At 57.7% G+C, this 20,800-nt stretch overlaps 1 protein-coding gene across 1 annotated transcript; it reads left to right on the top strand.

The window, feature by feature from the left end:
- Positions 1-741: 741 nt before the first annotated feature.
- Positions 742-19,813, top strand: WNT2B (Wnt family member 2B). The gene is made up of 5 exons (XM_069771807.1): positions 742-1,100; positions 14,848-15,068; positions 16,727-17,004; positions 17,438-17,702; positions 18,749-19,813. The coding sequence occupies exons 1-5, from the start codon at positions 937-939 to the stop codon at positions 18,976-18,978; spliced, it is 1,158 nt and encodes a 385-aa protein (XP_069627908.1). The 5' UTR covers positions 742-936; the 3' UTR covers positions 18,979-19,813.
- Positions 19,814-20,800: the final 987 nt, after the last annotated feature.

Below are 20,800 nucleotides of genomic sequence, written 5' to 3'. Positions count from 1 at the left end.
AGAAGGGCGGCTGTGTCCCCCGACCCCCGGGCCGCTGCCGGCAGGTTCCCCCGACGCCCGCGCCGAGACCCCCCACTCCGCCCGCCCGGCCAGCGCCGGAGCCGCCGGCTCCCCGGCCCGCGGGAGCGCTGCCGGCGGCGGCGGCGGCGGCGGAGGCGGGCGGGCAGGGCGCGGCCGGCGGCCCCCCAAGCGGGGCGCGGAGCCCCCCGCAGCCCCCGCGCAGCCCCCGCGGAGCGCGGCCGGCCGTTTCCCGCCCTGCAGTGACACCTGGCGGGGGCGAGCGCGGGAGGAGCCGGCGGCGGCCCCGGCCCCGAGCATCCCGCTGCGCCCCTGGCCCGGGCGGAGCCCGACGGGGCGGCCGCGGCCGGCGGCTCCGCGGCCCCGGCTCCCGGCTCCGCGGGCGCGGCGGCGGCGGGGCGGCGGCAGGGGCAGCCCCGGCGGCGGTGGGCAGGAGCCCGGAGGGGGCTGTCCGACGTGCCCTTGGGGAGGTGGGGGTCGGCCCGGCCGGAGCGGCGGCTCCGCGCCTCTGACTCTGCCCAATGAGAGCCCGCAGCACGGCGGGCGCTGTCAATATTTGGCCACGGCCCCCGCGCTCCCATCCCCAGTGCGTCCTCGCCCTCCGCGCAAGGACCTCTATGGCCCGGCCCGGCCCCGCCGCCCGCCCCGCGCCGCTCGGGGGGCGCCGGCCCCGCTGAGAGACCCCCCCCCCCCGCGCCTCGGCCCGGGACCCCGCGGGGAGCCCCGCCGCCCGGCCCGGCCCGGCCCGGCCCGGCGCAGCAGCATGCGCCTGGGAGCGGGGGCCCAGCGGGGGCTCGCTCAGCAGCGCGGAGCCGGCAGCCCCGCCGCGGGGCCGTGACGGGCAGTGCCCCCGAGGGGAGCGCGGGCAGGACCCCCCTCCCCGGTCATTTCTCCGTCTGGACCCCGCCCCGGAGAGATATGCGCAGCCCAAACCGCCTGGAAGCGTCTCCTGGGATTGCCTTGGCCCCCGGGCGTGCGGAGTGCGGAGCCTTCCCTCGGACGGCGGGCGCGGCCCCGCGGCTTTGCCTGCCCCTCGTCCTCCTCCTGCTCGCCCTGACGCCCCGCGCCGACTCCTCGTGGTGGTGAGTCCCCCGCGACGGGTCCGCCGCCCCGACGGTCCCCGGGCCGCCGCCGGCGGGAGCTGCGCCGGGCTCGGCCGCGGGTCGGGGACGGGGACGGGGCTGGGAAGCCCGGCCGGGGGCTGGGGCAGCGCCGGCGGGAGCGCAGCGAGCCCCGCCGTGCCGGAGCCGGAGCCCGAGCCCGACGTGCGGCCGTGGGAGCCCCGCGCGGGGCAGCGGGAGCCGGCGGGCACCGGCCGGGGCTGCGCGGGCTCCCCCCGCCCCGCCGGGCGCATCGCGGGTCCCGGTCCCGGTCCCGGTCCCGGTCCCGGTCCCGGCCGGGAGCCCCGCGGCAGGACGGGCTCGGGGCTCCCCCCGGCTCCACCTGCGCGGCTCCGGCGGCGGCCCGGGCTCCCGGGGAAGCCGGAGCGGCGGAGGGGGAACCGCCTTCGCCCCCGACCTGCCGCGGGGCCGGGGCTTTCCCCGGGGCGCAGCCGCCGCAGTGCTCCCCGGGCACCCCGCGCCCCGAAAGCGCCGTCGCCGCCCGGTCGTGCTCGGGGGCCGGGACTTGCCGCGGGGACCCCCCCTGCTCCCGCCGCACGTGCCGGGGAGCCGAGCCCCAGGCGCCGTGACCCCCCGTCAAGCCGTCCCTCCCCGGGCAGCGGCGGGAGCAGGATTAGCCCTGGGTACGGTTTAGACCCTCAGCTCCCCCGAGCCCCGCTCTGCAACGCGGCGGTCGCGCCGGAGCTCCCAGCTCCCGACGGGCTGCGGTCTTGCCCCCTGCGCTTGTATTGCAGCTTCTGGTAAGCTGGGAAGTTGCCGTTCTCCCTCATTTGGATAAGATGAGGTTCTGTAACAGATAGACGTGATGCCATAGAAAATACCAGCCTTCTAGAAATTAGTCTGCTCCAGTCCCAGTTCCTGTAACAATGAAAATTCATGTATGCAGACTGAGAGTAATTAGGAAAACAAGGACCGTGAAGTTTTCCAAGGGACGCCGTGCTGCTTCGGTAGTTCAGTAACACTGGAGAAAAAAAGCATTTGCTGCAGCAAAGTTCTCAGTGTCCCCCACCCTTAAAAGTCCTTTCTAATCTTGTGGAAAACACTGTTTTCCATGCCAGTCTCACCATCTCATTAGCACATTGCAGTGGATGAAGCAGAACTTAATCAAATTGAACCCATCTGCCACCGAAAGAGATCGGTGGTTTCTGGAATTCCTCAACTACCGTGGAGCATGTTGCGAGGGCCCGGGAGCGCTTAATAGTCATGCCGATAACACAAGTATTCCTAGTGTTTTGAGAGCACATCAGGGCGTGTGGCAGTTGTGGCCACGCTGGCATCCCTGGGAGAGCGATTCCAGGGTGAGGAAGGCGAACAGGAAAGCTGCGGGGCTGGGAGGGAGCGGGGAGCCCAGGGGACGTGCTGCTCGGGCAGCGGGTTGCAACCAGGCACAAAAGGTGGATTGTGTGAGGAGCGACTTCTTCCAGAGAGCAGCACAGGCTTCAGGGGGCACGTATAATGCAAACTAGCAATAGCAATGCCGTTCCCGGCCATGCCCAGAGGAGATCTCTTGCAGCCCGATCAGCCCACGGGGAACTGAAATCACTGGGCGAGAAAATGAGTCACCGTTGGCGAGTATCAGGTTGATACAAGCGCTGGCCTGGCTTCCAGCAGCCAGATCTGCCCCCACCCATCAGGGCAGGCGAAGACAGGACAGCATCTGTGCGGAAGGTGATGTTGCTGATACACTAAAAGCTGAGGAAGGAAGGAAGAGTCTTAGGGCAGTGGAGAGGCTGGATTATTTCTCATCATTACAGAGGAGGCAAGAGAAGGGGAGGCTCATTAGAGCTGAGGAGTGGGTGCGTGGGGTAAAGGAGCTGGAAAAAGATGAGGTACCGAGTAGTCACGGCATCATCTGCTCCTAGCTGGGCAGTTCTGGTAACACGCTTGGATGCTGGCTGAAGGCTGAAAATTCTTTCTTCGGGGGAGTGTGAAAAACACCTATTTTCCTTGCTGTTGTACCCCACTTCTCACGATGACTCTGCTGTGGTGTCTGCCCTAATTCCAAGCGCACGTCTTTTCCCAGCAAGTGGGAAGAAAACCAGCCACATTTTAAGCCTCGGTAGCTGTGGCTTATTTGGAGGAAGCTAGATTTAGCTCCCGCAGCAGTTCGTGTTCACAGCTTGCAGACCAAGTCCCCGGCTGGCAGCTTCTCATTCGAGGGAGAAGGGAAAGCGGGGGGCAGCCCCCGGGGTGGCTGGGGCAGGAGCCCAGCCCGGGGCAGCCGGGGCCGGGCAGCTCCCCTGCGCAGCCTGGCTGGCTCCTCAGCATGGCACAGCCAGGCAAGATTCCTTTGAATATTTTCGGTTAGCAGAATTGGTCTCAGAGACCCGAAGTACGTGACTAAAAAAAAAAAGTTAAAACCCAAACACATTAAACTCTAAAGTTCACATTTTCAATTGTCCTTTCTCTTCTGTAGACCAAAACATAACTAAGAAAAGCCTTCATTGAAGTGAGCGCTGTTCTGCTGGACGTGTCAGTTCTGATAAAATAGCATGTTTAGATGAAATTGTGTTTTACTGAAAATGGTTTCAACCAGCTGTGGTTTGGGAAAAAGTTATTCAGTGATTTACATAGGTTTCCAAGCACATCCTTAGCACTACTGATATTACAGTAAATACATTTGGTGGTGCATCATCGTTCCTTATTATTATTATTGCCAAATTCTTCTAGGGATTCACACACAATAAACTTGTGGAAATAGAGGAAATGCTTCTCATTTTCAGAGTTGACTTTTAAAGTAGATTAATAGAAAAAAATGGGTCAGTTCTGATCACAGTACATGGAAAGGAAATATCAACCAAATGTTTCTTCTAAACAACTGCAAATTATTAATTTTTAGTGACGTCAGGCACGGCCCGTGCCGCCTCACAAAAACGCCAGGAATTGGTGAACTTTGGTGCTCGAAAAGGTGTCCACGGGTGCATGTGCGTGTGCATGTGCTCCGAGCACGTAGCGGCGAGAAGAGCGTGTGTGTGGGCAGAGAGGATGGGCTCGGGCCGGTGCAGTTGCGGCCGGCGGCACTGCCCGGGCTCCGAGGCCGCCGTGACTAACAGCAGGACGGCCGTGGCTGTGGGGAGCAGCATCCATGCAGAAACGTTCCCAAACTGTCACGTGTTACTTAGCAACAAAATACCAGCTGAAACACAGACGGAAATTAAGAAGGAATGCAACGGGAAAATCCCTAAATCCCGTTTACACTTGAGTGGACTCGGGTAGGGAGAACAGCATCGTCCGGGGGACGGCGGCTCTCCCCGGCAGGCGCCTGCCTGGCAGGGCTGTGCCCCACGCGCGCTGCGAGAGGACATCGGGCCCCAAAAGCGGCCTCTGAAATTCCTTCCGAAAGATTTGGAAATTAAACAAATGTTGCTTATAAACATAAACTGTGCAATAAACAAACTTGGTGTAAATAACTAAGTAGAGTTTACTGGCTATTGAGAGCCCTGCTGGCTGCTCTGGTGTGGAAAGCCATTTTAAATTGAAGGTTTGGTTAAAGAAAAATGTACACAAAGCCATATGCACACACACCACTGCACCCCACCCTCACACATACCCGCTTGCCTGCAAGCCCACGTGAACCTTCTCAGCCCCCCGGCGCACCAAATCCTCGTTAGCTAACTTGTTTATTGCTAACCACAGCCCTTGGAAACTACAAATATTTAATTTCATCTGGCATTGGAACAGATGGGAGGCATCAGGCTCCCAAAAAGATAAAAACAAATCTGTGGAAGGAAGACTAGCGCAAGCTTGGGCGCAGGTCGGGGAGCGTGCAGGAGCCTGGCGGCCGCGTGGGGCTCCTCAAGGCATCGGCGGGTTACGGGGGCTCCCAGGGAGCTGCTGCACCCCAGGGCACGATGCCCAGATGGGCACTTGTAGGGATGCTCTAGTCCAGATTTAGGCAGCCACCACGCTCCAGCTCCCTTCCTCGGCCAGGGAAGGAGGTGTGTGTGTACGGGCAGGAAAAACGCACCAAGGGCAAATCACGAAGCAGGAGTGCCTGTCGCACCCTCCGTGCTAGAGCAGCCTGGTGTCAAGCTGTTCCCGAGGGCTTGGCGAGGACATCCCCAACACAGGTGGAGAAGGGGACGTTCCCACCATGATTGGTAGGAAGGAGCGGTGCTCCCACAGCCGTTCCTCTCTGGGGTTTGCCGTGTGTTTCCGTCGTGACACCGGTGCTGGGTCCTGGTCCAGGTGCAATGGATGGGCACAAAGAGCGGTGGAAAAATCGAGCCACGCGTATGTGTGGATATAGGAGCGAGGAGCTCATTTAAACAGGCATCACACCGAGGTGTGTGGGAGGGAAAGAGCATCAGCAGGAATGTTTGATATTAAGCCAAGGGAAAGACAGCTGCATGGAGCAACTCCACAGCCAGTCGGTGTAACCCTTTGGGGCGCGCGGGGGTGTCGCTGCCTCCTCTCCGTGCCAGTCTCAGCGGGGCAGACCCGCCGCAGCCCCAGGAGGGCTTCGCTAGCAGAGGGGCTAGCAGAGGGGCTAGCAGCTTGCGCGGCGGCTCCAAGGACTGCCTGCCCGTAGCTCCCGCCGATGCCGTCCTGTGCCGGGGATGAACCGTTCCCTCCCGCGCAAGTGCCCCCGCTGCAGAGCAGCTCCTCGGCCGCCCGCTCTCGGCTGCAGGGCTGTCGCAGGCGAGGGACCGGGAAGGCAACTCGTCCTCTCAAAGGGGAGACGACGTGCGGCGCGGCAGCGCTCGGGGGATCCCCGGGGGGTTCGCACCGGCTGTACTACGTTTGTTGTTGCAGAGCGCTTTGCGTGGCAATAAAAGCAGGAGGTCAGCGACCAGGAAGTCTTTATCCTGAGGCGTTCCGCAGCTCCGGCTGTCCAGGCAGCCGCGCTTTGAAAAATAAGTTTTAAAGTAACGTCAGACTGATGGAGAATGAACCCTGTGGCCTTTGCAGCAGCCCTGGTGTTCTTGGTTGGGGTGTATCGAACAGATGGGTTCTCTCAGTCACTCGGTGCCGTTATAATAATCCTAATTGTGTTTCTTAGTTCATTTATCATTATGGTCACTTTCACCTATAGGAAATCTTTCTTAGAAAGAAATGCAGAAGAAAAAATCCTTCTGTTCTCCCGAAGTCATTACCTTTTACTATTGCTAATACCGATTTCAGCAGTGCCTGCAGCCCACCGTGAGGAGATCTGTGCTGGGCTAGGTCCTGTAGAAACGACACAGCCTCTGCTCTGAGCAGCTCGCGCCCAACACACAAGATAATGCCATGGGCAAAACAATCATCCATCCTACTTTACCACCAGAGATTGTCTTACCTCCCCACCTCTTAGCAAAGTGCTTTGAGATTTTGGGAGAAAAAAATTGATACTTAAGGATAAAGCATTTTTTTGATGAGCAATTTGCATTGTATTCATACATTGCCAACAACGCCCCCGAGGAATAGCCTTTACCCAGCACTGGGCGAGATTTTGGCCACTATTGCAAAAGGCACCGGAGTCCTTTTCTCCCTGTGCTTCTATAACCTCCCACCCTCACCCCTCCTCTGGCTCTGCAGCGGCCTGAGCACTCAGGGGCTTTGCTGCCCACCCGATAGATATTCTGCGCACACCATATCTTGCCTTTACACCACAGCAAGCAGAGCAGATCTCGATTTCCAGGTCACTCTTGATACAAGATGCCAACAGCAAACCCTCTCACGTCAGCTGAGGGGACGGCAGGGCAGGGCGCTCATTTGCGTGCAGCTCCCCGGGACTGCAGTGTTTCCCGGACATTTCAGTCCTTCCCACAGAAACTGCATCCCACTGACTGCACATGGGTGCAGGAAAACCACAGAGAGGGGACTCCGACAAGGAACCAAAGGCACACAACTGGAAAAAGGGTGATACACAAGAAACAGAAAGATCATGGTGCAGAAAATGAAAAATATGTCCCTTGAATGGCACTGGTAGTGGCTCAGCATTATGATATTAAAAATTATTCAAGTGAGACTAACACTCTCAACATACAGAGTAGTGGCTCTAAGTGAGGAAATTAGGACTATTAATCATTCCAAGGCGTTAACAATTCCAGCAGGCCAGGATGGCCCTGTTCCCAGTGGGGCTTAATAAAATACTCAGGGTTTATAATAATAAAATAATATCTCAAATGTCTATAGCACCTTGCAACCCAAAGTGCTTTGCAGTTGGCTATAAATTGTCTGCCCACGGCGAGGGAGAGCAGAGGAAGGAAAGTGCAGCATCCTTGGGAAGTATGCAAAGAACTGGAGGAGGTGAAATGCTGCCAGGCACGTTGGAATTTGCTCTTTATCAGGCAAAGAGGCAGGGATGTTGGATTTGATCCTATCTGCACGAGGTGTCTCCAAAAGCTGCCTAAGGCTTTCCAGCCTCCCACCAAAATACAGATTTTGTGTCGACTCAATGGGATGGGAAAAGAACAGAAGCCAACATAGTTTGGCTCCCAAGTTGATCTTTCAGGACTATCGGAGTGGTTACAAGAGCAATGAGGAGGTGAATTAGTTTCCCCAAGGGAAGAACTCCAACAGCCTCCGATACCACCGAGAAGCCAGACCACGCTCTCACCTCAACCTCAGCAGCTCCTGGAGTACAAATCGGCAGCGACGAGGCTCTACGCAAAACCAGCTCACGGCCCCAGCCTGCGGGACGGATGGTGCAAGAGGCCGAGCATCTCCCACCTGAGGAGACAGGGACCGGGGCTCCAGCAGCTGCGGGGCAGCGCTGCTGTCCCCCAGCGCTAGTCCAGGAGAAGAGGCTGGAGGTGTCCTCACAGGCACAGGGCTCGGGCACACGTCAGTCAGAAGAGGTACAGCCGGACCATGCTTCACCCAGGCATGGACAAGGGGAACTCTGGGGTTTTCACAGCATTCGGTTTGCAGAAAGACCTAGGGAAACCCCCAGCGCCATAAGTGACGGTGGAGCCTAAACCAGTGCCAGGCCACCCCTCCCAGGGCTGGTTTTGGGAGCAGGCAGCATTCACAGTTGACCAGGACCAGGACCGAGCCTCAGTTACGGCTCGGCTCATGGGTGTCTGGTGGCACTGGATCTGCGGAGGGGCTCAAAGCTCAGCGTTTCTTCCAAACGGTGCTGAGGTTATTTGCCTGAGTCATATTAGGTGGGAGAGCAACGTGTGACAGGCGGTTGGTGGCCATCAGAGGATATCGAGTTGAGAGGCATGCTAAACGTGGCCAGGAACAACACCTTGGTGCTTTTCTTGCTTCCTTGCTTTTTTGTTTTGTTTTTTTCTGTGTTGTTTAAAACGTGGCTTGGTCAAGTTTTGAGCCCCTGAGTGCTGCTGTGCACACAGTGTCAGGCTGCCTGTGTCTTTTTACTGCTGGTAAGAAAAGAGCCTGTTGGGAACCCCTGGGAGCAGTTGGCACGGCCGGGGGTCCAGCGATTTAAGCAGTCTAGATTGCCTTAACCAAGTTGAGAGCACCCTGCACTTGATGAGAGGCAGTATCAGGAAAGCCAAATTCTCAAGCTGAAAACCCATTAGATGGGATGTCGGAGCCAAGTCTGCTGCCTGTGCCGAGAGCCGGCTTCAGGTCGGAGGAGCATCTCCCAACGATTTCAAAGCCATCGCGCTGACAGGGTTCGTGGTGCTGCGTCCCTCCCCGCGCTTCTGTTCCCGCCCTGCTCGGCCGCCGAACAAGGAGTTACAAACAGTTGGCAGAGTGTTTTGGGGATCCTCGGGAAGAGGGAAGCCACAGGAAGGAGATCTGTTAACCTGCCGTCGGTTTTCAGCCATGAGTGCTCTCTCTGCATTAACAAGTGAGATGAGGAAGCCTCGTGCCCCGGCTCCCCATGTGCCGCAGCCGGCGGGCGGCACCGGCCGCCCTGGTTGGGGAGGTTCGCCCTGCGCCGTGCCGGGGAGCAGCCGGAGGCACCCGGAGCTGCCCCGGCTGAGGTTCCCCGCGCCTGGACTCTGGCTCACTGCATCATCGTAGCTGCTTGCATGGGCATCCTTCTCCCAGCGTAAAGCTAACCTATGACAGCGATTTTAGTTAAGCTCAGCTTGTATTGATCTAATTTAAAATTGTGCCTTCAGTGGTATTGGTGCAGCCCTGATTTGTCCACAGTGGGAACTTCCAACATTTCAGCAGCTGTTTTAATTCTAAAGCAGAGCGCAAAAATTTTAAATATTGACAGGTAAATTTGAAATTTTTGGAATTGCCATTCTCATTTGCCTGAGAATGGCAATTCCAAAAATTTCCCTTTGGAAATCAAGCAATGCTCAAATAGGTTCTTCAATGCCACACAAATGGTGCAAAATGAAATATTAGCAGTGTGTCTAATAGAATTTGCACTAGAAACTGAATTAGCGCACTACTGTATTTCTCAACAACACCTTGGCATTATGGAGAAGCAACAAATGAAAGCAAGTTCCAATTCCGCTGAAGTGTACCCATTCCCGTGAAATGCCTTCCTTTCTCCAAAACCTCATTTTCCAAGAGACATTTTCCACCTGGTACCTACTAGCGAGTCTGGAACAGTGGCGTGACTCCAGCTAAGCCTCTCCTGGTCTCGGATCTCCCAGGTCACCACGATGTGGGAGGCCGCGGAGGCAGCCGTTCTGCAAAGCCGGGGCACATGGCCGGCACGAGAGGAGAGCAGCCGGGCTGTTTGGGAGAGCCGCAACCAGAGCACCCCGCACCCGCACGCCTGGGCAAAGGCCGATACCGCGCAACGAGGCAAGCCCTGGGCTGGCACCAGGAGGGAACGCAGAGCTTTCCCCGGCCACCGCAACGACCGCAGCCCCGCAATGGCTGGTATTTCCTCGCAACGCTCGCCCCAGCCCTGCGCAAAGCGAGCGGCAGCCGGGCACGCCGCAGAGGTACGAGGCTTCGCCTCTGCCGGGCTGACTTACCCGCTCCCCGGAGAAACGTCGCTTCGCGGGTGGCTGCTGACGGCCGGAGCTGGCTCTGCACAGGGGCTTCGCTGCCGTTGCCTCTTTGGGACCGGAGAGCTTCCCCCACAAAGAACTGGGTCAGCCAGTAGAGTTTTAGCAATTAAACAAAATTACTGCCAACAGCTCTGAGTTACGAAAAAAATCGGGATGTGCCCCCAGGTCTATATTGCAGGGGGCTGTTTATTTATAATGAATGGGAAACTGAATTTCCCTTTGGAGCATCTTCCTACCTTGATCTCTAGAGCGATGGTTCCCTCTGACCGCTGTTTTGCAGAGCACCCCCAAGCCCCCATAAACGCAGCCCGGTGCTCCTGGGGGCCGGAGACACCCCTCAGCAGCCCCACAGCCAGTTTGCTCACCTGGCCAGGTGACACGTTTGGGGCAGGCTGGCCTAGGTTGCTGGAGAGGTCTCCTTTCTCCAGCAGTAGAAGTTCCCATCTGCCTGTTGGTAAGGTGCCTTAGGCTCTGGCTACGCTCTCGATCCCCCCGCCACTACACCTGGGCTGTGGTGCTGTTCCTGAGTATTTTGGTCTTTCCTATTAAAGAGCTCAGCAACTGGGAAGCTGCGTACACTATGTGGGTGCCAAAAGCACGGTTCATTGATCCAGAAAAAGATTCCAGCATGGTGAAGATGGAGAAGGAACGAGGCGTACTGGGATCTGATCCTTGGGGCAAGATGCAGCAGATCCCAAGAACTCACAGCCCACATGGCAACTGTGGGGATCCCCTCCTAACCCGCAGGGAACTGCACGTACAGGGAGGAGAGCAGCCCTGGATAAGAAAGCTCTGTGCTGTTCAGGCTTTCACCAGAGCAGTCTGAGCTGAGGGCAGAGACATGACACGGGCCACGCAGTTCTGCGAGAGCACCCCGAAGAGTCTGGAAGTCCTTTGGGAAGCCGGGCAGGCTCTTGTGGGAAGCGCGGGAGCAGGACACATACAGCACAGAGGCAAGCCGTGGAAGGGGGTTAGCACAAAATGCATGCTGCCAAGTAAATAGATGCGTCTGCCTCTGATTTGCATGTTTATCTTAGAAGCAATTTAGGTTTCTCCTTGTTTACAAGAGTTGAAGTCAGCAGACTCTTAGAACAAGAACAACAACTGGGAGCCAACATGTGACAGTTCTCTCCTGTTCCCCCAGTGCATCGGAGTGGCTGGCGCTCAGGGGCTGTTGCGAAGGAGCTTGCTTCAGCTGCACCCGTGGATGTGTCCGTGCAATGGATTTACTTGCAGGGAGCAGAAAGGCTAGCCGGGAGCAAGGAGCGCTTTACCTCCTTTACCTGGCAGGCTCTGAAAGCACTTGCCTTTGTAACGTGAAGTCTCTGCTGCTGCTGTGCAAGTCGCTCCTTGCAGGGAACGGGGAAGGCGGGGGCAGGAGGCAGAGGCCCAGTGCCACGCGTGGTAGCACAGCGTTTCCATCAGCACTGCGGCTCACACCCATCTCCTGGCCGCTGAACTCTAGGAGCAAATGGGAAACACAGCAAGCTTGGGATTGCACGCTGCTTTGCAAGAAGTAAACGATGCAGCATCACGCAGCCAGAGGCTGTCGGAGGGATCGGTGCCAGCCCCTCTGCCTAGGCTGAGCAAACAGACACTGTGAGAGGACCTCACAGGAGGCAGCATCCCATGGACCCCGTTTGACAAGGTGGGGGATCGTTATCCCCACGTGCACTTAATTATTAACTCCCTCCCTCCCTCCCAGCTCCTCCTCGCTGCAGGCTGCCCGGCTCTCACAGGCTGCTCCTGCCTCTCTCCTTCTGACCATGCAGAAGTCCAGGCCCGAGCAGCCTCCAGCATCGGGAGCAGTTCCCTTTCACAGACTTTTCTGGACTCAGGGCTTGGGGTTTTTTCCTGCTGTAAAAACGCAGATTCCCCAAGAGTACAGCATTTCACAGAAGCTTGCCACTTCCAGCACAACTTCATTTTTTAAAAATGAAGTTCTGATAAGGCAGCTGGGAACTTCTCAGAACATCCATTGTCTTTCCTATTTCAGTGTTTTTAAAATGTCATAGATTTTTAGAAATAAAATCGGAAGGGATGCTTTAATCAATCCAAAACAAATGTTTGGGTTTTTTCTCTCCCAAAATTCTGCTTGGCAGAATTTTCTGAAGTTCCCCGTCTCGCTCCATTTCAGAGTAACTGAACCCAACTGGAGTATTTCTCACGAAATGGAAGGTCTTGGTCTCGCTGAGATAACTGCAGCCTTTCCGAGACACGTGAGGAATTTTCCCCCTTGTTGTGCCATGCCACTTTCCAATGCCACAGCAACCGTAGGATGGTTTTCAGTACATAATCTCCAATGGAGGCATGTAGGTACCACAACAAATACGTTGCTTGATTGCAGCCACAAGCAAAAAGGGAGGTGCAACCACCGAGCCCGGCGGGCGTCTGGGACCCTGCACGGCCAGGTGCTCCCTCGGTGGTCGGTGCCCTTCACCCTGCTCTCCTTCCACTTTCTCCTGCTGATAATGTTTGCTCTGATCTGGGTATTTGGCAGGAGAATTAACGAGAAGTAATTAGCTCACAGTGTGAAAAAGGGAGCGCCTAGTGTTTATCTTGTCTGGAGGGTTTTCCTTGATCTCAGTCTCCCAGGGGATGGTGTTAGTCAGTGCTTTATCTGCCGGCTCTCCCGGCGTGGAGGCAGCTCCTCTGCCAGCTGCCAGCGTGTCTCCCCAAAGCCAGCCCTGCTTACAGCCCACCAACGTTACCAAAGACCTCAGCAGCGCTGGAGGCGGACAGGGCGTGGCGTTCCTGCAAGGTCCCTGGTGAGGCGGCCCATCAAAGAACGTTTTACCTTTTCCAGCTTTCCCAGCATCTCTTTCCTCCAGTGAAGGGGAGCTTTGGCTACTGCTGCAGCCTCCATCCTGCAACACCGCTGCCTCCCAGCAGCCTCATCCCAGCTCTTGGCAGCGCGGGCAGGGACATGTCAGCCGTCCCCATCCTTGCTGGGACCAGGCAGGCTGGGCAGAACAAATTCAGGGCCAGGGTACCTGGCCACACGCTTCCCCACGGGATCTCTGCAGCCCCACTCGAGACCCCTGGCCTGTGCCATTATCCAGCTGGTGGGATGCTCCTCCACCCTGCCCTACTCGCCACAGGAAGGAACTGGCCACTCTCGCAGCCCAGCATGAGCAAGGCAATTAAACGTCTGCTGTCGGCATTGCTTGATGAGCTCCTGTTGGCTTTTCTTTCCTGAACGGTTTCGCCATCTCCCTTGCTCCCCTGCTCTGCAGGATGAAAGGCTGACGAGCAAGCCTGTGAAAATAATGCTCGCTGGCCCTCAGAGTTGGGGCTTGCAAAGCCACGGGGAGCCGGGTCTATTATCCTCAGCTCCAGCCTGAGATGACCTTGTGCTTCTGCCAGCGTTTAAACAAAATATTTTAAATAAGGGAACAGTTCCCATTGCTTTCTGCGCTTGCAGGGCTTTCCTGAGCCTGCGAGCTCTCTCTGGGGCCAATAGAAGTGATAGAACATGGCCAGAGAGAGACAATGAAATATTGCCCAAGCTTACTGCTTTTTATTATTATTAAAGGAAGGTTCTTACTTCCAGTCTGGGGGGGCTGAAAAATTTGAATCCCACCCAAACCTCATCCCTTCCAGCCAGAATCACAGCTCCGCGCTCTGTGGCAAACATCATCCTCCGGCACAGGCAGCCGCTGCCTGGCTGGGGCGAGCGGGCGGCGCAGGCAGGGACTGACCGGGATGGAAAATTCCACGTCACCGCCATTGTCCAGGCTGGTGCACGGCTGCGGGGCAGAGCTCGGGGTCCCTCCCCTGTGTCCGTGGAAAGCTTCCCATGGGGCTCAGCCAGGCTCTACCAGACTGTTGTTTGCATGTTGTCTTTCTGCTCCGAGCTCCCGCCCTCTCCCCACCACTGCAGGGAGGGGACCGGGGTGCAGGCAGGGTACAGGCAGGACAGGAGGCACAGCGTAGTTCTCCCAGTTATCCAGCTTCAGGGTGTGACCATAACTGTTCACTGGTGCAAGAGGGGCACAGAGAGGACTAGATAGCTGGGGGCTTAACGGTGTGGATGAGGACTGCAGCAACAAGATGTGAAGTAAGCTCCTCTTTCTCCCCCACATGAGCATCGCGCCTGTGCCATGGACTGTTGTTCCCCCCGTGTGCCCCAGCCAGTGTGCAGGCAGGAGACATTGCAGAGCCTGCACCAGCACCGGCTGCGCTGGTCTCAGCTGGGCTCCATCCTGCTGCGCTCAGCAGGGCCGGGCTGCAGAGCGGGGCTGGGATGTAGGGAAGAGGGTGGGAGGGAGGTTTTGCACATCAGCAAGTTCCTCCGCTGCTGCCCCAGGAGCTCACAGAGAGCCCAGGCTCTCAGGGGCACGGGACCCATGACTTGCAGCACCCATAGCTGGCTGTCTCCTGGGGGAGGTGGGCTCCACAGGGCCCCCTGCTCCCTGCTGCAGCGATGCACGTACAGAGCAGAGCTTCGCCTGCCCCAGGCTGGTGCGGCTCGGGATTATTTTGTTAAACACAAAGACCAAAGCTGTGATGGCTCAGCAGTGCCCTGTCCCTGCGTCCTGCCTGTTTGAACAGCAGCACCGGGCAGGTCTCACTCCACAGCCAAGCATCGTGCTCCGCGGCATCCCCGGCTCGCCCACGCCAAGAGGATGCTGCAAGGAGGGGACACCGCTGTGGGGGTACGCCCTCGGCAGAGCCCAGAGCAGCTGTGACACAGCTAGAAAGAAAAGAGGGAAGAGTGGGCTTCAATATAAGCCCTCCCACCCAGCAGGGTGAGGACCTGGGGAGCCAGAGCCCTGCACCTTCCCCCTCCGCAGGCAGCGTGGTAACGTGGCACCGTTCTCTCGCAGGTACATCGGGGCGCTGGGCGCGAGGGTGATCTGCGATAACATCCCTGGGCTGGTGAACAAGCAGCGGCAGCTGTGCCAGAGGTACCCTGACATCATGCAGTCGGTCGGGGAGGGAGCCAAGGAGTGGATCCGGGAGTGCCAGCACCAGTTCCGGCACCACCGCTGGAACTGCAGCACCCTGGACCGGGACCACACCGTCTTCGGCCGGGTCATGCTGCGAAGTAGGTTCTGCCCCATCCCCTTCCCACTATCGCGTGCCTTGTCTCCCTGGGAGAGTCTCTCCTCTTGCTGGGCTGCCGTGCCCGGTGGCTTGGATTACTCCCTTAGAAGAGCTTTGCCTTTCCCTGTAAATTAATCAAGCAGTAATGGGAGCGGAGCACTGCATTTGGAATAGCTGCACCAGATGAGATGGAACAGGGGGAGCACTGGGGGAGAAGGGGGAAGGAGGAGACACCTCCAGAGAACAGGCTCATATGTAAACAGTAATGGGATATATAAATATTTGGAGAGCAGGGTTGGCCAGGACTCAGCAATTCACGTGGGAACTGGCTGTTCCCTTGCCTGGCAAGGGAGGCAAGGCAGAGCCACGGCTCCAGTCCTCGCTTCGGGCTCCAAGGTGGAGGAGGACCACGGCTACGGGGCAGGCATCAGCCCTGCACGAACGGCTGGGCTAGGCACAGACCCTGCCCGGGAGGGACCTTCCCGCTCCAGGTGAGGGACAGATACAACACAGCAGGGATGGACTCAAGAGGAAGGGTGCGACGGGGACAGGGGTGGTTCCAGAGCAGGAGCAGCATCATGGGCTCCAGCCGCCCCCCGGGAGGGCTCCGGCAGCGAGCGGACCCCGGCAGCCGGCGTGAGCCCCGGTGCAGGCAGCGGCGCTCCGGGACAGATGCTGCTGCACCCCGTGATGTGCTGGGGTGCATCCAGCCACGTGGCCTCCAAATCAAAGGCAGCTGGGAAGAGCCTTTCGACTCGCCAGGAGCAGCTCATATGGAGAACATGTGAGCGCCCGTGGAGGGAGCCGGGGAGCGGGGGGCTTGCTCCCAGCTGGCGGGGGGATGGGGCAGCTGCCCGGCGGGGCAGACAAGCAGCAGAGCCTGCAAACCAGACCCCCAGCAAGGAGCGGGCTGGAGGGAAGGGGGCTGCGTGCGCCGGGACGCGGCACTCACCCTGCCGCGCTGCAGCCTGCATGGTCTCAGCCTCTCCGTCCCCGCGACGGCACCTTTACTCCTGCCCGCATCCTCTCCTGGCAAAGGATGGGGAATGATGAAAGCTCCTCGCCACAGCCCCATCCTGCGAGGCCCAAAGAGAGCTCTGCTGCCTTTGAAGTTGCTTTCAAAGGCTCTCAAAATGAAGACGAACATGGTTTTGATTTGCAGCTTCTTTTACAGCATTATAAAAACAGCTGCGAACTTGAACCAGAGACATAAAATAGCAGGCGGCAAGCTGTGCCACGCAGGGAAAGCCGAGCCGGGCCGGAGCTGGCGCCAGCTCCCGCGCTCAGCATCACCCCGGGAGGGAAGCGGCCCCAGCTGAAGGGTGCTGGCTGGTCCTACTGTCTCAGCACCGACGGGCACCGCATGGCCCCTGAGCCGCAGGTCAGCGAGGGGGACCAGTCAGGCAATCCCGAGAGCGGCGCAACGCCCCAAGCCTCAACATGAATTTACCCTTAGTCTGAAAGGTGCCAGGGAAGCCGAGGCTGGACTCGGTGGCCGGCAGAGATGGCCAGGCTTGGCTTACCCATGTGCGGGACAGTCTCGCCCCCAGCCGCGAAGGTGCTGCTGCACGGTGCCCTGCTCCTTGGTGGGCTGCAGGCGCCTGGCACGGCACGGCACGGCACGCTCACTCCCCATCCCCATTTCTCTTCCCACGGCAGGCAGCAGGGAGGCCGCCTTCGTCTACGCCATCTCCTCGGCCGGAGTGGTCTACGCCATCACGCGGGCGTGCAGCCAAGGGGACCTGAAGGCCTGCAGCTGCGACCCGCTCAAGAGGGGCCGCTCCAAGGACGAGCGCGGGGAGTTCGACTGGGGTGGCTGCAGCGACAACATCAACTACGGGATCCGGTTTGCCAAAGCCTTCGTGGACGCCAAGGAGAAGAAAGTGAAGGACGCCCGGGCGCTGATGAACCTGCACAACAACCGCTGCGGGAGGATGGTGAGCGCAGCCCCCGCGGCCGAGCCGAGCGCCTGGCCCGCCGTCCCACTGGCACCTCTCACAGGGGAACGGGCAGCGGGAGCAGCTCGGGAATACGGGCAGGACCCTGGGTGTCTGCGGAGGGCAGGTCCTGCTGCAGACGGGGGCAGGATGCTGCCCTGCCTTCCCAGTGCCCCCCTGCACGCTCTGCCCGGGGAGCGGCCCCATGGGGATGGCAGGACCCTGCTTACCTTTGCCCCCAGCACGCGTCCTCACTGATGCTGGCATCAGTGACCGTGGGAATGTGCCCTCCGCACGCAGCACCCCTCTCCTGTTAGGAGCCCCGTCCCGCACAGGCGAGGGCTGATAAGCTGTACCAGGAACAAGCAGACCCAGGCGTGATGTCTGATGCCCAGGGTGACCGCTGGTCCTCATGGCATCTCTCTTCCCACAGGCTGTGAAGCGTTTCCTGAAGCTGGAGTGCAAATGCCACGGGGTCAGCGGCTCCTGCACACTAAGGACTTGTTGGCTGGCAATGTCAGATTTTCGAAAAACAGGGGATTACCTAAGGAAGAAATACAACGGGGCCATCCAGGTGACGATGAACCAGGACGGCACTGGCTTCACGGTGGCCAACAAGAACTTCAGGAAGCCCACAAAAACAGATCTGGTGTATTTTGAGAACTCGCCTGATTACTGCGTGATGGACAAGTCAGCAGGTAAAAACCAAAGCTCCAGTCATTGCCCAAAAGCAGCTCTGCCTCCCCTCCTGACAGGCCAGCAGCTTCCCAACTAGCCCAGCCTGGCCAGGCTGCTTTGAGACGTCAGCTTCCCCACTGAACCCCAGTCCCCAGTGGGGGATTACCCAGGCCCTCAGCGGGTGTTGGTGCTCGCTGGAGCACTGGGTCCCCACAGCACCTCACACCTGCACAGACAGGACTGGGTTTGTCCAAAATCCCCAGGCTTTACATCAAAGATCCAAACCCATCAGGCCTCTTGTAATGAATGTAGCGCAGCGTTTCCTCAGAGCCTTTCTCCTGCAGAGCAAAGCTCCCTTAAATAGGCAATAAATGGCCCGTTTTGTGCAGTAGGCTGCCGGCTTCTCTGAACCCAGCCCGAGGCTGGGATGAGAGCGGGGAAGGTAGTGTTGGGGCTGCTCAGCTCCTGCAGAGAGAAGATCAATGGTTTCTCAGCCTGGAGCATCCCCGGGTCAGGGGTTCGCAGTAGGCACAGGGGCTCAGGAAGGCAGCACGTGCTCCTGCCGCCCTTCAGTGAGCCCTTAGCCTGAGCAGAGGGGTCACTTCTAGCTTTGCCAGCTGCAAAGCCCAGCTCGGCAGGCGTACGCTGCTCCAGGGCCCCCCCCCCGGGCACAGGGGGGCCACACAGAGCCCGTCCCCGTCCCCCCCTCCTCTTGCGCTCTGGGCAGCAGCAGTGCAGGCTCCAGCAGCGGTTGCGGGGAGGGGGCCGTGCAGAGGGTCACCGAAGCTGCATCCCACGCCCTTAGAGCAAAGCAAGCACAGGCTCCGCAACCTCTTCCCCGCAGCCTGCGCCCAGCCTTCGGAAGCCACGCTGCGGCACCGTGCTGCGGCACGTGCTGTGACAGATATGAGATTTCACCACTGCTAAGGCAGTCGTACCCGAGGTCTCTGCTGCAGACGGTAGATGCCCCATCTTACCACTGCTAACACTTGCGGGGCCGGGGGGAGGAAGCGTTTGAACAAGATGGAGAAGGGACACCCTGACCTGCTCTCGCTTCCTTCCCCAGGCTCCCTGGGCACGGCCGGTCGCGTGTGCAACAAGATGTCCCGCGGGACGGACGGCTGCGAGGTGATGTGCTGCGGGCGGGGGTACGACACCACGCGTGTCACTCGCATCACCAAGTGCGAGTGCAAGTTCCACTGGTGCTGCGCTGTGCGCTGCAAGGAGTGCGAGGACACTGTGGACGTGCACACATGTAAAGCACCGAAACGGGCCGAGTGGTTGGACCAGACCTGAGGAGACGGGAGCACAGAGGGAAGAATCCACTGCCGCCACCCCCCCTTGCAATTTTTTTAAAACCCTGTGCCCCGAGGGCCATGACATTCTGGGAGCTGTAGTTCAACTGCATGGCTTTTATTTAATTAATTCTGCAAAGCACTAAAGAAAGGACTGCATTTCCCAGGAGGTACTCTGGACCCTTCTATTTGCTCAGCAAAACTAATCCCCTACCTAGGAGGAGTCTGCAATCCTTGCTTCAACTGTGAAACTGCTGTTGCCCATTGTTCTCTTTGCAAAGGGACGGTGCAACAGATACAGACTTGGAGGACCGATCGTCGGGATGTGATGGCTGAGGAAACCTGCACCTCCCCACAGAATTTACATTGCAGTAAAGTTTCACCAGCAAAAAACCACTAGTTCAGAATAATCTGCTCTTGCAGAAAGCATCCTTGCTTTTACTTTTTTGGAAGGCCAGAGGAAGAGTGTTGCAAACCCATAAGGCAGTTCCATGATCCCTGCATTTCCCTCGAGCAGAGCTGGCACACTGCCCCCGGCCACTGCTGACCCCGCTGAGCAAGAGCAACCTCTGCACGAGGCTTCTCCCCATCTCCCCAGCAAAGGTGACAAGCGGAGCTGTAAATTGGAACTGAAACCTGAATGACTGCACACAGCCAAGGGCCACCCCTAGATGCTGGCAGACACAGAGGGCTAGAGAAAGCAAACAAAATCTGTGAACTTACTGGTAGGTTCTTAAGTCAACAGATAAAACAGCGTCTCTGTAAAATTCACTTGTATGTTGTGTATACTGCTTATTATTTTAAGTCAAAATTCATTATAAACCTATATCAGAAAATTATGTTCTTTGCTTTTTGAACTCCTGCACACCCAGTTGGGTGCTTCCCCCAAGGCAGGAATCAGCCCGCAGCATTTCTTTTACCTGCTTGCCTGCAGCTCCTCCGGTCCTTAAGCACAGACCTTCCTGCCCCGGGAGTTATTTTGTTTCCCACAAAGCAGAGACATGGCATCCAGCGTGCACAGCCCCAGGGGAGTCCTTCATGAGCAGCAGCACGCTCCAGGACATCTAACAACATAGCGCTGGGTCAAACAGGAGATGCTAGATTAGTTTCCAAACCTTTCCCATAAAAAAAGCCCCAAACACCTGAAACTTAAACTATCAACTAAAATTGAAGCTGACGAGAGGAGGGGCAGGCAGCTGCAGACCTGCCAGTAGATACATTACAGACATCGACCCCTCTCATCACTGGCAATTTCCTCAACTCTTTTGTCCCCACAACTTGGGCAAGCAGTGATTACAAAGATGCTTTATTTAGTGCAGAGGTATTTTATAGAGTCTGGTCAAAAGGTACCAATCCACACAAAAAGACTTAATGTACAAGTAAGACAGTTGAACCTGCAAACTACATTAATCCAGGTAAAAGAAAAAAAAAATTACCTTAATCAATTCCTGAGCATATGTTGAAGCTGGTAGGGTTGCTTCTGCACTTCTCTCCCAGAGCTCAGCTGCTTGTTGCCCTGGGCAGGCTGTGCTTTCTCCTTGACCCAGGAAAAATGTTGTTAGTTTTCCTAATGTTGATCATCATCATGCTGATGGGCAGGTAAGGATGTTTCACACACTCGGAGCAAGTTTTGATGGAAGTCACAAGCTTACAACAACAATGGGAAAGGACAAGTCAACAGTAACATTCACCTGTAAATACTTTTAACTGGGATCTGCTTTCACACTGCTATTGCTGCTAGAGGGGCTGTTGAAGCTCTCCAAGGAGTCAGGGTTCTCTCCCAGCAGCAGCAAGGTGTGTGGGCAAAGGGAGCTGAGCAGGCT

Source organism: Haliaeetus albicilla, chromosome 26 (genome assembly GCF_947461875.1).
Source record: "Haliaeetus albicilla chromosome 26, bHalAlb1.1, whole genome shotgun sequence".
Taxonomy (NCBI): Eukaryota; Metazoa; Chordata; class Aves; order Accipitriformes; family Accipitridae; genus Haliaeetus; species Haliaeetus albicilla.
This window is presented reverse-complemented; position numbering and strand designations above follow the sequence as displayed.

Bases quoted from the DNA above. Each gene is read 5' to 3' on its own strand.
- WNT2B (XM_069771807.1), top strand. From the start codon at position 937: ATGCGCAGCCCAAACCGCCTGGAAGCGTCTCCTGGGATTGCCTTGGCC. The intron at 15,069-16,726 runs GTAGGTTCTGCC...TTCCCACGGCAG, and splicing joins CGGCCGGGTCATGCTGCGAA to GCAGCAGGGAGGCCGCCTTC. The intron at 17,005-17,437 runs GTGAGCGCAGCC...CTCTTCCCACAG, and splicing joins ACAACCGCTGCGGGAGGATG to GCTGTGAAGCGTTTCCTGAA.